General features: G+C 32.4%; 1 protein-coding gene across 5 annotated transcripts in view; it reads right to left on the bottom strand.

Annotated features, from left to right (window-relative positions):
- Positions 1-2,470: 2,470 nt before the first annotated feature.
- Positions 2,471-16,292, bottom strand: part of LOC143079218 (stathmin-like) — a 51,265-nt gene continuing 37,443 nt past the window's right edge. For all 5 annotated transcript variants that reach the window (XM_076254451.1, XM_076254474.1, XM_076254458.1 and 2 more), the window contains 5 exons: positions 11,880-12,037; positions 9,642-9,833; positions 4,894-5,040; positions 4,435-4,575; positions 2,471-3,304 (listed from right to left, as the gene is read on the bottom strand). In XM_076254451.1, coding sequence (XP_076110566.1) covers positions 3,242-3,304; positions 4,435-4,575; positions 4,894-5,040; positions 9,642-9,833; positions 11,880-12,037 — 701 coding nt within the window. In that variant the 3' untranslated portion in view covers positions 2,471-3,241. The remainder of the gene's footprint in view (positions 3,305-4,434; positions 4,576-4,893; positions 5,041-9,641; positions 9,834-11,879; positions 12,038-16,292) is intronic.

Genomic DNA, 16,292 nt, shown 5'->3' with positions numbered 1-16,292 from the left:
GCCTTCCTGGTCTGTTTACAAAGGGTAGACCCGGGGGAAGGGAAACAGACATTCTTTTAAATGTGGCCTAATACACAAAAACTTAAAACTATAATCAATGAACCATGATAATGAGGTCAAGGTCAAATGACACCTGCCAGGTGGACATGTACATCTTAAAATACTTCCACGAGAAACGAGTTACGAGAAAACAACATTTCAAGTAGTCACTGAACCATGAAAATGAGGTCAAGGACAATGGACATATGACTGACAGAAACCTCCTAACATAAGGCATCTATATACAAAGTATGAAGCATTCAGGTCTTCCACCTTCGAAAATTTAAGCTTTTAAGAAGTTAGTAAACGATGCCACCGATCACTATCCCTATGTCGATCTTGCAGGCGACAAAAACCATCAACAAATTTTTCCATTGAAATTTCATTCTCCCACAATAATAGTTTTTGTTTGGTATCTAGGTACATACTCACGTAATCACTAAAGTTGAATAACTGATCACTGAACCAAGAAATGAAATCAAGTTCAGGTACACCCTGTCCAATTGTCGAAAAAGTATGACTGACAAGCACACTGTAAGAAACATAACACCATTTTGGACACTTACTCCCATCTGAAAATTGCTACTCCATTAAGAATGTTGCATTTAGGAGTAAGACTAGAGGCTCTAAAGAGCCTGTGTGGCTCACCTTGGTCTATGTGAATATTAAACAAAGGAAGCAGATGGATTCATGACAAAATTGTGTTTTGGTGACAGTGATGTGTTTGTACATCTTACTTTACTAAAGTCTTGCTGCTTACAATTATCTCTATCTATAATTATAATGAATTTGGCCCAATAGTTTCAGTGGAAAATGTGCGTGAGTGTAATCTATTTCTGTCTGACTACGTGGGGTCGATAAAGTTTATTAAACGATGTATTTGTTTCTAGCAGCTTAACGTTTACTAAACGATAGTCATCGATGACAAAATTTCGGGTTAGAAACAAATGCACTCTAACATTAACCAAGAAAACCAATCATTGATCAATGAACCATGAAAATGAATTCAAGGTCAGATAAACATGATAAACCATGCCAGGCAGACATGTACAGCTAACAATTCTTCCATACAACAAATATAGTTGACCTATAGCTTATAGTTTAAGAAAAACAGACCAAAACACAAAAACTTAACACTGAGCAATGAACAGTAAGAATGAGGTCAAGGTCAAATAAAATCTGCTCGACTGACATATGATCATAAAATATTTTCATACACCAAATATAGTTGGCCTATTGCTTATTGTATTAGAAAAATAGACCAAAACTCAAAAACTTAACTTTGACCACTGAACCATGAGAATGAGGTCAAGGTCAGATGACACCTGCCAGTTGGACATGTACACCTTACAATCATTCCATACACCGAATATACTAGACCTATTGCTTATAGTATCTGAGATATGGACTTGACCACCAAAACTTAACCTTGTTCACTGATCCATGAAATGAGGTCGAGGTCAAGTTAAAACTCTCTGACGGGCATGAGGACCTTGCAAGGTATGCACATACCAAATATAGTTATCCTACTACTTATAATAAGAGAGAACTTAACATTACAAAAAATTTTAACTTTTTTTTCAAGTAGTCACTGAACCATGAAAATGACGTCAAGGACATTGGACATGTGACTGACGGAAACTTCGTATCCTGAGGCCTCCATATACAAAGTATGAAGCATCCAGGTCTTCTACCTTCTAAAATATAAAGCTTTTAAGAAGTTAGCTAACACCGCCGCCGCCGGATCACTATCCCTTTGTCGAGCTTTCTGCAACTAAAGTCGCAGGCTCGACAAAAACAGCAAAATTTCCTTAAAATTACCAATTCAGGGGCAGCAACCCAACAACGGGCTGTCCGATTCATCTGAAAATTACAAAATTACAGGGCAGATAGATCTTGACCTGATAATCGATTTTACCCCAAGTCAGATTTGCTCTAAATGCTTTTGTTTTTGAGTTTTAAGCCGAAAACTGCATTTTACCCCTATGTTCTATTTTTAGCCTTTTTGGCTTCGGGCCAGGTGAGCTAAAAAAAGGCTGATCAGCTTGCTATCTTGATGACAAGTCTACTACAAACAGTAACTGTGTGAACTCAGCCTGTTGGTTTAGTACAAAGCAGGGTTCATATTCTCATGAATATCCCATCAACATGTTCTTGTCCCGATGAGCCTTTCTTGTCATTTCAGAGCCTTTTATAGCTGACTAAGCAGTAGGTATGTGTTTTGCTCATTGTTATAGGTCATACAGTGATCTATAGTTGTAAATTTCTATGTCATTAGGTGGAGGGTTGTCTCATTGGCAATCATACCACATATTATTTTTGTGTAACATTTGCCTCTTGACAAATATCAACAATCCATCCATTCATCCTTACCCCTCATTGTTGCCAACTCAAGAGAAAATTAAATTAAAATCTAAAGAAGATAAACAAGGAGGATTCATTCATTTTAATCGATACAAATTTTCATTGTTATACAAAAAACACATTTTGTGAGTTTCACAATTATGATGGTTTCTTATTTCCTTGTTCTTGTTAAGGAGTTTGCATTTGTTGAATACTTGAATTAGTAGTTTACATGTTCTTATGAACTCCACAAAAATTAGTATATTCATACAATATAAAAATAGTGAATCCACTGTACCAATAATCAAGAATACCTTTTTTTACAAAAATCGTAAGAATCTGTATGTGTTTGTAATTGTGCAATATATTTGTTATAGGCATTTGTCTGACTACTGCTGTTTGAAACAGTTTCAATAATACACAAATCAGCATACTTCTGAAGATTTAACTTTATGTATCCAAAGAAATACATGTACATGTTATTGGTTGAGTTTCCATGACTTTGTTTCTTTTTATTTAGCTGCAAGATTAGATCTTAGTATCATTTCCTTGTATAATCAGAGTATTTTAGATTTGGCTTTTGGTATGAAACTTTGAGTGATGTAAAAGATTTCCCTTCAAATGTTATCGAAAAACTGTCTTGTGCACATTTACTGAACAATTCTTACTTAAATTCAACGTGTACTCACATTGTGTAAATACATAGCAATATCTATTCAAATAATGCAATGCTACTCATTACAACAAATATATCAAAATTTTAGCAAATAAAAATGGCAAACTGCAAATAAGAATTTGGTCAAAAATTGATGTTATGAAATGTTCCGTGTAAACGTCAAGAAGTCAAATGAGCAGTGGTTTACTGGACTGAACCTGTTGAAATTGACATCTTATTCCGACGTACTTCCTCTATCTTCTTTTCCTGAAAAAAAAATCAATAATTCACTTGTCATTTAAAGGCTCCTTTCTTTATAGCATTACATAATTTTATTACTTTATAAAACCACCTGATCTGGAGTTTAGACTGGAGTGGTCTAGACTGCTATTGTACAGATAAATCTATTAGCAAGTCAATTATTTTGCTGTTTCAATGAACTAGCGTTCATGTCAGTTTAAAGTGTGCATTTAACTTTAAGTGCACCACATTAATATTGTTGTTTCATACAAATTATTCACATTGGGGATATTTTAAGCATTTACATGAAAATGAAATAAGCAAAAATAACCCTGCAACTTATTTTCTCCTTTTACAATATGGATCTGATTGCTGTTCAATTCATAACATGGTTAGTCTTTAAATTCTCACATAATAGCTTTATTCTGGGAATATTTTGTTGTTTCTTATTAATAAAATCTCTTTGAAGTCAGTGTGTTTTTGTCTGGATATTGATTGTCTTTTCTTAAAAAAAAAAAAGAAACGAACAGTTTCAATATATTACAAATTATATTATCCAAAAGGCCCACCAAATTAATACCCCAGGGAGATAGTGGCTTTTGGTTACTAATCATTTTTTTTCAAACTGTGTTCATTTCTGACACAGTCTTTGCATTCAACCACAGCTAAGTCCAAGCATGTAAAACGTGGTTGGGCCTGTAAAAATCACCTCTACAGGCCACTACAATCGAACTAAAATTTTCGTAACATTCAGGTTCGGCCTGTAGATTCCAAAAAGTTTATTGTAAAGTCTTCAGTTATTATCAAATGATTTTGATGTAAAGGCTATCAACAATGGTTTCAGATTTCAGACTATCAAACTAATCCAGGGGTTTGATGATTTGAAACCTCCATTATAAAGGGGGATCAGACCAAAAATGAAAGGGCTTTCCTGACAACAACCAAGTAATTAGAAAGAAAAGGGTAAAAAAAAAATTACCTATGCAACTTTGTTGTGTGGGGTATACAAAAGAACTAAATACTAACAGTTGGTTAAAACACCAAATGTTATGTGCTACCACACTGTTTACTTCTAATACTGTAAAATTCTAACAATTAATGTTTCCAGCTTCTTATGTAAAATACAAATGTCTAACACTTTTTAAAATCATTCTTACATGTTCCTTCAAGCGATCTTGTAGGGCTCTGTAATATTCCTCACGATTTTTCAGGGCATTTTCCATTTTTAGAATGATTTTCTCCTCTGATATTTTGCCTAAATTTTCACTAGCCTTGCACACATCTTCAATATGTTTTGCCTGCAAATTTCATTGACAAATAAAATGACATGTTTTGGAATTGTATATAAAATTGTAATTTCAACAGATTTTGCTCAAAAAAGATTTGAAAACAAGCAATGAACAACATTAATATAACTGTTAAAACAGTTTACAAGAAAAAGCTTTTAAAAAAATGCATTTCTAATGAGGTCCTTTTTGTTCCACTCTGGGATACGCCAACTTGTTTGTTTCAGAAAATAAATTTGTAGCATACAGACAACAGGCCAATCACCTAAAATGGTCCTACTGGTTTTGGTGGGCTTGATTTAAACCTAAAAGAATTTATCAATATCTTACATGATTTCTAAGGCGGGTAAGCTGGGCTTGTATCTTAGCATTTCTGTTCTCTTCTGATGCTTCTAATTTCTGGGTAATTTTTTCCTCTAGTTGCAAGTCTTTAGCCATGGTATCACTTTTTTTATACACTTCTTCTACTTTTGTCAACTGTATGGATTGTAAATGGGAAAATGAGTGTTACTTTAAATAAAGGAACAAAACCTCTCCACCAAAACATTGGCAATATAAAACTTAACTACAAATTATTTTGTGAAGTGGAGATTTCTCCTTTTGAGTAATTGAAAATTGACACCTTAGGCAGTTCAGTGACAGCTGAGTATGAGCTCCCCACAGCATCTAAAGAGTTTTTGAAAGAGTTAAACCTGTCAAATAGCTTTGGTTACCCCACTCTTATAATATGAAGAAATCGATATCGACACTGAATATGAACATGCATGTATGAATATCATTATTAAAAGCTTAAAAATTCCCATACAAATGTAATGTTAAAATCAATTAAAAATAATAGTTGTGTGCAAGGCTACAGCAGATAGCTTTCAATTTGATTTGTGTGGTGGTTTTTTTTTTTTTATGGCAAATCAAATTTAGATTTAATAAGTTACTCTTGACTGTAAGCTTGATTATGGTAGCAACTAAATGCTTTAATCACAGTCCTCAAAAATCTGCCTTAAACAAAAGCTTCCAAGACTACACAAATGAATCTGAAGTAGACACAGAATTGCTTAAGGTTAATAAATGAAACTTTAAAACCTGTTACAAAACATTTGGATTCATTCTTTTTTTGGTTATTTTTGTCAATTTTAAAAGCATTCCAGAATTGACTGAAATAAAATTTCCATTTTTTTTTTCAGTTTTCAAGGTATCATGGTAACACTGCATATAATATAAAAAAAAAATCTTAATATTCATAGGAGTAAGTCAGACAAACCAAGAAACCAACAACCGTAATTTCATCAAATACAATAGACTCCAGCAAATCAGATACTGTAAATTCAGAAATTATTGCATGTATTTATTATTGCGATTTTGTCATTTTAGACTTAAATGCGATTTTAATTTTTACGATTTTGAGAAAAATTCTGTTAAATTCATATAAAATATTTCAAAATGCGAGTTTAAATTATTGCGTTTACAACTCAGTCGCATTTTTCGCAATAAAAAAACCTCACATTAATTTCTGAACTTACAGTACTCAAAATGTTACCCAAAAATAAAATCACATTTCCCTATATCTGATTAGACCATAAACATATATTCATTATGTAAGCCTCTGCAATTTATGAGCTTGACCTTATCCTGGAATGTTACAAGCCCTGTCTACTGCTATATAGGGACAGGAAGATTTCTTTTGAACATCACCATAATGTATGTATCAAAAATGATCAGCTTATATTTTTTTACTGCTTTTGAGTCATGTGTTTATTAAATAAATCAAATGTTCTATTATATATATATGATTAAATATCTACCATCCCTAGTTTTTGTCTCTATTTGTTCCATAAATGAAGTTATATCCATATGTATGTGGTATACTATATGACATGTGGCCCACCTGCACATGTTACATAATTATATCTAACAAATGTCAGAATGCTCGGATTCTGTCAACACAATCTAATCAAAATTTCTCCAATGTACTGACTACACTTTTATTAATTTATTTTAAATCAAAGCAAACTATTCAAAATTCAATGCACGTCACAAAGGAAGACAATGAATAATGAATAAAATAGTTTCTTTTTATTAAGTTAAAAAAAAATATTCTTGTCTGCAAGATTATACATAATTACTACTGGGTTCATTTGCTGACTAAAAACATTAGAAAATATGTGATTGTGCATGGTTTTATCAGGATTTTCATTAATATTCCTATTCTATTACCTGATATACTCTTATATCTGATAATTGTACAGTATGTATGTAACTCAAATGTAAGATAACATTTTCTTTAAAATTTCCTTTTATACGGGAAATAAAATGAAAGGGTTTGGGGTTTTGAAACAATATTACTATTATAGCCCATATATTTCCTTAGTCAATAACAAATCAGCATCCTATCATTTGTGGAAAAGAGAAAATTAGTCCATTAAATAATAAATATGCACATCATAAGTATATGTACAGCACAGAAATTGGTATAATAACAAAGTTCTGCAATCTGTAGAAGTAATTAGCCAACAAACTATTAACAGAATTTCACCTCCCAAAAACATGAAAATTTCAACATCCTTTCATTTTATAAGGGGTTACTGTGGATTCATTTATTTTCGTTGGTACCAATTTTCGTTGATTAAGGTAAACTTATTGTCGTATTTGGTTAATTTAATTGATGATCTCTTCTTTGGAATAATGGAATTCGATGCGACTGTCATACAAGTGAGAAGTTTAGCTAGCTATAAAACCAGGTTCAATCCACCATTTTCTACATTTGAAAATGCCTGTACCAAGTCAGGAATATGACAGTTCTTATCCATTCGTTTTTGATGCGTTTTATTATTTGATTTTGCCATGTGATTATGGACTTTCCGAATTGATTTTCCTCTGAGTTCAGTATTTTTGTGATTTTACTTTTTGTTAACATATATGTAGATCGAAACTTTTAAGGACATTTTTATTGATTAAAATTACCAATAACCAAAAACTGAAATGTGCACCAAAAAATCAGGGGCAATAACTCTATGATGGTTGTCTAATGTTATTATTATAAAGGAGATCATTTACAGTCTAACTGCTTTAGTTTTTGAGAAATATAGGACAAGAAATTCATTTTAACCAAAAGTTTTTTTATAGCTAAAGTTTGTTGATAGATTATGCCAGACGCCAACTGATAGAATACCTGACAAGGTCATGTTATAAAATAGGAAACAAATATAGCACTGTCCTTTTAAAATTTGGCTGAAAATTACAAATTTTCCAAGAGTAAGTCTGGAAAAGATAAATTTTCCTTTAAAAGATATCAAATATATTTGTGCAATCACTGTGTAAATATTTAGGGATCTGGTTTGAAAACTGTAACATGATGTTATTACAAAAAATATGTACTGTCATTTAAATTTTGTTGAACAGTTACCCAGATAATACCTATTCTGGAAGGACTGACGGATGGAAGGGGTCTATAACAAATGGCAAACCCTCCCCCTTAGTAACATTGCACAAATATTTAATTATTGGCATTAAAAATTTGTAAGGGTTCCGCGGAACCCAGTGTCTCGCCTATTTTTGCTGTAAATCTCAGGCTCAACAACAATGAGAAAAAAAATCAATAAAATATTCCTTTTGTTACTATTATATGATTGTAAGAAAATCTAAGTCCATTTAAAAGTAAATTACAGAAAAAACGGAGTAATTCTTTTTACAAACTTTACTTCTGGATACAATCTTATGATCATAAATAAGCTTTTGTCCAAGTTTGGTACAAACCCAGGATAGTTTAAGAAGGTTATTAAAATTTTAAAAACTTTAACCACAGAGTGAATGTAATGGTTCCCTGCAGAAAAACTAAGTCCATTTAAAAGTAAAATATGGAAAAAATGGATTTATTTATTTACAAAATTTACTTCTGGATACTATCTTATGATCATAAACAAGCTTCTGTCCAAGTTTGGTACAAACCCAGGATAGTTTAAGAAAGTTATTAAAATTCTAAAAACTTTAACCACAGAGTGAATGTAATGGTTCCCCGCAGAAAAACTAAGTCCATTTATAAGTAAAATACAGAAAAAATGAAATTTTGTTTTTACAAAATTTACTTCTGGATATCATCTTATGATCATAAACAAGCTTCTGTCCAAGTTTGGTACAAACCCAGGATAGTTGGAGAAAGTTATTAAAATTCTAAAAACTTTAACCACAGAGTGAATGTTCTGTTTCCCCGCAGAAAAAACTAAGTCCATTTATAGTAAAATATGGAAAAAATGGAATTTTATTTTTACAAAATTTACTTCTGGATACTATCTTATGATCATAAACAAGCTTCTGTCAAAGTTTGGTAGAAATCCAGTACAGTTTAAGAAAGTTATTAAATTTTCAAAAACTTTAACCACAGAGTGAATATTTGTTGACGCCGCCGACGACGCCGACGCCGACGGAATGTAGGATCGCTTAGTCTCGCTTTTTCGACTAAAGTCGAAGGCTCGACAAAAAGGATAACATATTTGTTTTATTTAATAAAATCATATTGGGCAAATATTAAAATCAATTTTAAAAATAAAATTAATAAGAATAATTGTGTGTCTAGCTTCCACTTTAATCTGCAACTTAACCTTCAGCAGGATTATCAGATGGGTGGATTAAAAAATAGCATTATATCCATTTTTGTAATCCCATAGTTGATGAATTTGGAGAATAAAAATTAGCTATCAGCAGGACATATTAGACCAAAGTCATTTCACTTCATTCATAGTCATATGATACATAAACTGTATGTGAAGCTTCTTTGGAATCCATCACAAGGATCCCTATATGACATTGTATGAAAATAACATTGGCAAGTGTCTCATCATCCCACTGAATGAAGTCTTGACCTATTTGAACATTTAAAACAGTGACATTCAAATAATCCTACATCATTTGTGAATTCTCTGTAAGAAATTCAACTGCAAAGGCTATTATCTAAACTGTTATACAGACAAAGAGATTCTTAAAAACCAATTTCACATAGTTTCCTCATTTTGCAACTTTAATAATCATATCATTTAATAAGTGACTTTAAAAACAATAACTTTTCATTCATGTTTAAAAAGACTTACATGGTCTCTTAACTTTTCCTGCAGTGCTTGTATCTGCATATTTCTATTTTCTTTAGTGACTTCCAAAGATCTTCTCAACTTAGCTTTAACCTCTCTGGCAAATTTTTCTTCTTCTTCCATTGATTTGGCTAATACTTCTTGTACTCTGTTTTTCTCCTTGGCAGCAAACTGTACTTTTTGTTGTTCTAATGACTAAAAACAAAAGTTTGATTAACTACATACTGTGGATTCATTTATTTTCGTGGGAACCAATTTTTGTGGATTAAGAAAAACTTATATGTCAGTGGATGTTTAATTTTATGGTTTTGCCAAAGTCTGCATACAAGCCTATAGAAGATTTGTCATTCCTTGAGCATTTAATTTCTTGGTCCATCTGTGCCCCTGAAACCCATGAAAATTGGTATCCAATGAATAATTGATATGTCAGGAAGGAAACTGCTAACAATTTTTTGTGAGGAACAGAAAGAATTAATTAGATATAATTTTTCTGTAAAGTTTGACACCAAAAATAAATTCTGGATATCTTCTCCATAAATATAGAGTTTTGGTGAATATCCAACCACTTTGAATTTTCATTGAAATCCTAACACAAAAAGATTTTTCTCAAAATTATTGATTTTTTTTAAGCAAATTGTTGACAGAGTTATGTTTTGTCATTATATTATTTTGGTAGTAATGAAAATATTGAAAAATAAAATGGCAAAATATATCACGTTATCTATGTAAAACATTCAAAGTCAATAAACCATGACCGAAGGCACCAGGTCAAAAAACCTCAATGCAAATGAGAAATGTCAATGCTTATAAATCTGAATACCGATTACCATTGACTTACAAACAATGTACTCAAACTAACCTTATTTAATCTTATTTGACATATAAAACAATGCAAAACTATACAAAAAACATTCAAGGTCAATAGATCCAGTCTGAGGGGTGGTGCAAAATATTCCTCATGGAAATAAGATTTGGCAATGTTAATGCATCTTCATACCAAATATAACTGACCTACAACTATTGGTTACCTTATCACTGACCTATTAAATCACAAACTTATTCATTTTCAACGGAACAAAAGGATTCAAGGTTAATAGACCATGACTGAGGAAGATGATTCAAATAATCTCCATGGAAATATAATTTCTGAAAGCTACTAATGGGATTTGCTCATTGTTAAAGGCCGTACAGTGACCTATAGTTGTTAATTTCTGTGTCATTTTGGTCTCTTGTGGACAGTTGTCTCATTAGCAATCATACCACATTGTCTTTTTTTATAGTTACAAATAAAATGAATGCTATCAATAATCAATACAAATGAGGTCAAGGTCAGATGAACATTGCCAGGAAGACATGCACTCCTTAAAATCATACCATACACCAATTATAGTTAACTCATTGCTTATGGTATCAGAGAAACAGGCATAATTACAAAGTTAAACATTGACCAATGAACCATGAAATGATATCCAGGTCATGTAAACCCTGTCTGATAGACATGTAGACCTTGCAAGGAACCCATATACCAGATATATTTGTCCTATTATCCATAACAAGTGAGAAATTCACATCGATAAAACAAAAAAAAAAAACAAGAATGTGTCCAAAGTACATGGATGCCCCACTTGCACTATCCTTTTCCATTTTCCATGGACTGTAAAAATTGGGTAATAATCTAATTTGGCATTAAAATTAGAAAGATTATACTATAGGGAACATATGTACTAAGTTTCAAGTTGATTGGACTTCAATTTCATCAAAAACTACCTTGACCCAAAACTTTAACCTGAAACTCCCACTTTCATTTTCTATGTTTAGTGAACCGTGAAATTGGGGTCACAAGTCTAATTTGGCTTTAAAATTAGAAAGATCATATCATAAGCAACAAGTGTACTAAGTTTCAAGTTGATTGGACTTCAGCTTCATCAAAAACTACCTGACCAAAAACTTTAACCTGAACGGACGGAAGTACAGACGAACTGACGCACGAACGGAGCCACAGACCAGAAAACATAATGCCCCTCTACTATCGTAGGTGGGGCATAAAAAAATCAAGAAGTTATTAAACCATTAAAATGACATGAAGGACAATGATCATATGTCAGATAGAAACTTCATGACATATGATAAGCCTGTACTCAATTGTCATATTTTTATTTTTTAACTAACTAAGTTTGGAAAATGATATCTTAAAATGTGCAAAGTGAGCTCATAAAGCATCAACACAATATGTCTACCTACCTGTCTTCTTTCTTCTGCTGCCTTCAACTTTCTAAAGATTTCCTCTTGGGTAATAGGTTTCTCTTTAGGGGGTGATATTGGTCTAGGAAGGACATTGTCTGTGGCTGGCTTAAGAATGTAATCATAAGCAACTCCTCCAGTACTACGTTTGGCTCCTTCTGTAAAAGAAATTCTGAAGTCAAATCATTTCACAAACCATGCAGTGACATTCCTAAGTAACCTTTTCATGCCAAGTACAAAAAACACCCACACTGGGCAATCCTATGGTCTTGTCAAATTGTAAAATATCAGTTATGATTAAAATGTATTTCACTAAGATAAAAATCAAATATTGGGGTCCTTATTAACTGAGGAAAGGAGAACAATAACTGTTTTTATCATATCTCTTATAGATCCTTATAATATTAACGAGTTTTCATTATGTTTCATCATGTTTTGGTTTGTCAATGTATTTGCCATAACCAAAATTGGTTTTTGTCTGTTTTGCAAATAAAGAATTATTATTAATGTCAACATAAACTGTTATCACAGAGATATGTCTCACCTTTTTGTAATTTTGATTATGCAAATGTTGAAATCAAAATAGCAATACTCTGACATCTTACACAACTTATTCAAATATTCAAAGTCAATGAACCATGACCGAGTTTTATGGATAAACAATCTCCATGTAAATGAGATGTGCCAATGCTAATACAACTGCCTATCAAATACCACTGACTTATCAAAAGTCGTTCTCAAACCAATACAATCATTAACTTGTAAACTATGAAAACGTTTCAAAGTCAATGAACCATGAAGAGGGGGTGGGACTAAATAATCTTCATGGAAATGATACTTGCAGATGCCAATAAATATACATACCAAATATCATTGACTTAACATTAGCACTTCAACTGATCTAATCACAAACTAATACATGTAAACTAAGATAAGTTTCAAAGTCATTAGACTGTGACTAAGGGGCGAGGCCAAATATTCTCTATGGAAATGAGATGTGCCAATGCTTATACAACTGAATACCAATTAACTCCACTAATGGTTCCCCTTGAAATGACCTAATCACAAACTAAGACAGATAACTTTGAAAAATTTTCAAAGTCAATAGGCAATGACTAAGGGGGTGGGGCCAAATTATCTCCATGGAAATGAGATATGCCAATGCTCATAAAACTGCATACCAACTATCATTGACCTACCACTTGTGGTTCCACATGAACTGACCTAATCACTTACTAATACATGTAAAATAAGCAAAAGCTTTGAAGTCAATAAATAGACCACGACTGAAGGGGCAGGGCCAAATAATCTCCATGGAAATGAGATGTGCCAATGCTTATTCAACTGCATACCAAATATCATTGACCTACCACTTGTGGTTCCACATAAACTGACCCAATCACAAACTAATATATTTAAAATAAGCAAAAGTTTCGAAGTCAATAGACCATGACTGGAGGGACGAGGCCAAATAATTTCCATAGAAATGAGATGTGCCAATGCTTATACAACTGCATACCAAATATGATTGACCTACCACTTTTGGTTCACCATAAACTAGACCTAATCACAAACTAATACAATTGTTGACGCCATCGCCGCCGGAAACAGCATAACTATGTCTCGCTTTTTGACTCCGGCGAAACAAAAATTAGAGAAGAGATTCAGGACATAAATATATAAAGAGCTACAGAAAAAACATCATTTTAAGCCAGTTTAAATTGAAAAAGAAAACCCTGTTTTGCAACAAAAAAGGAATATCATTTGAAAAAAAATTCTATAGAAACCCAGTCTTGCCTCCTTTCTCTGTAAGTCACAAGCTCAACAAAAATTTGGAAAATCATTAATGATTTTCTACTACAGTAGATACTATCTTTTGATTGTAAATAGCTTGTCCAAGTTTGGTAAAAATCCAAGATGGCTTATCTATCTAACAAGAGTGCACACACTGAAATGTCTCGCCTTCTATACTAATCATTGATTTTATGTTGATAGTCCTTAGTATAAAGCTAAGCTTTATTACAACTGTCACATAAACATAACATTAACCAAGATAACTAAACAAAGACCAATGAACCTTGAAAATGAGGTCAAGGTCAGATGAACCATGCCAGGCAGACATGTTCAGTTAACAATGCTTCTATACAACATATATAGTTGACCTATTACTTATAGTTTAAGAAAAATATAGACCAAAACACAAAAACTTAACACTGTGCAATGAACCGTGAAAATGAGGTCACGGTCAAATAAAACCTGCACGACTGACATAAAGATCATAAAATATTTCCATACACCAAATATAGTTGACCTATGGCATATAGTATTAGAAAAAAAGACCAAAACTCAAAAACTTAACTTTGACCACTGAACCATGAAAATGAGGTCAAGGTCACATGACATCTGCCCGCTAGACATGTACACCTTACAATCATTCCATACAACAAATATAGTAGACTTATTGCATATAGTATGAGAAAAACAGACCAAAACACAAAACTTTAACTATAACCACTGAACCATGAAAATGAGGTCAAAGGTCAGATGACACCTGCCAGTTGGACATGTACACCTTACAGTCCTTCCATACACCTAATATACTTGCCCTATTGCTTATAGTATCCGAGATATGGACTTGACCACCAAAACTTAACCTTGTTCACTGATCCATGAAATGAGGTCGAGGTCAAGTGAAAACTGTCTGACAGACATGAGGACCTTGCAAGGTACGCACATGTCAAATATAGTTATCCTATTACTTATAATAAGAGAGAATTCAACATTACAAAAAATCTGAACTTTTTTTTCAAGTGGTCACTGAACCATGAAAATGAGGTCAAGGACATTGGACATGTGACTGACGGAAACTTCTTAACATGAGGCATCTATATACAAAGTATGAAGCATCCAGGTCTTCCACCTTCTAAATATAAAGCTTTTAAGAAGTGAGCTAATGCAGGCCATTCATTAGGAGGCGGTACCCGGTACTTTTACCCTCCTATGCTATTGACAAGTACCGCCTAAATGTAGGAATTTTTATATCAGAGATTCATGGAATAAATTGAAAAGTACCACCTAGAAATGTGGAAAGTACCAGTCAACATGAAAGATAATGAAACCCTTGTAATGCCGCCGCCGCCAGATCACTATCCCTATGTCGAGGTTTCTGCAACAAAAGTTGCAGGCTCGACAAAAATTGTTTTAAAAACTTTATCTGCAGACTCTATTTAATGTTCACTGGCAAAAAAAACTAAGTCCATTCATAAGTCAAATATGGATAACAAAGTTCTCAATAAGTGGTGGTCCGAAGGGGTTGACCACCAAAGACATAAATAACTACCTTTGAAATGATGGAAATTTTTTGAGAACTTCTGAGAATCATGATTCCAAGGATATTGAGTAGTCCATAGACACTTCCAAAACTCGCCTTCAGAGGGTTCACACAAAAAGTTCTATCTAGAGAATTGGGGATGCCTGATCTCTGATTTTAAGTGAAGCTAATTAACTAATTTTTACATTCAAATACAAAAAAAACATGATACTTTTTTCACCAATTATGTAAAAAAAAGGAGAAAGGATTTCTCTGTTCGTCTATTTTTAGTTGGGAATAAACCCTATTTTTTTTTTTTATACCAAACTGTTTGTTGCACCCTATATATCCCAATGACATTTTACTGATAAACTGTGTGGTTCAAGTTTTTTGAAACTTTTTTATTTTTGTCACAGAATCAAAATAGATATTTTGTAATAACTTTTATAATCAAAGTGATGAAAATCACTCATGGAAAGATTAGAAGAGTAGTTTGAATAATTTCATATTAAGGTATGGTGGGGAAATATGAAAATCAATAAAGCACTATTGCTGAAAATTGCATTAACAGATGGTATTTAGAAGGAAAAGTGATTTTACAGTTTGAGGATAAAATGAGCTCAAATTAAATAATATGGGTCTCTTAATTTGCACAATTTTATTTAAACTGCAGTTTATATCTTACCCAAAAAATATTGCCTGTTCTGAACATGTTTAAAAAAAAAAAAAAACTTCTAGTAAATGTTACCAACTATCCATGTAAGACATAAATTCTAGACCAACAGCTAAGAACTTTTAAGTGTCAACAAAAATAATCTAAAAATGTTGTTTTGAGGCATTTTGTAAGTTGAAACAGAGGTAATAAGACATTGAAGATTAAAGGTTGTAGAGTGCCTTTTGATCAATTTTTAAAGTATTTTTCAACACAGGGCGTTGGAAATGTACTTTTTCAATGTAAACAAATTAAAAAAATTATTTTATTGAAATGTGCATTTTTCTGAAGGCGTTTAGAAAAAGAGACTGTATAACTGTGATTTTCAACAAATTCTCAAAAGTCCAAAGCCTGTAATTTCAACATAAATTAGTGGAGCAAAACAAAACTT

Source organism: Mytilus galloprovincialis, chromosome 1, assembly GCF_965363235.1.
Source record: "Mytilus galloprovincialis chromosome 1, xbMytGall1.hap1.1, whole genome shotgun sequence".
Taxonomy (NCBI): Eukaryota; Metazoa; Mollusca; class Bivalvia; order Mytilida; family Mytilidae; genus Mytilus; species Mytilus galloprovincialis.
This window is presented reverse-complemented; position numbering and strand designations above follow the sequence as displayed.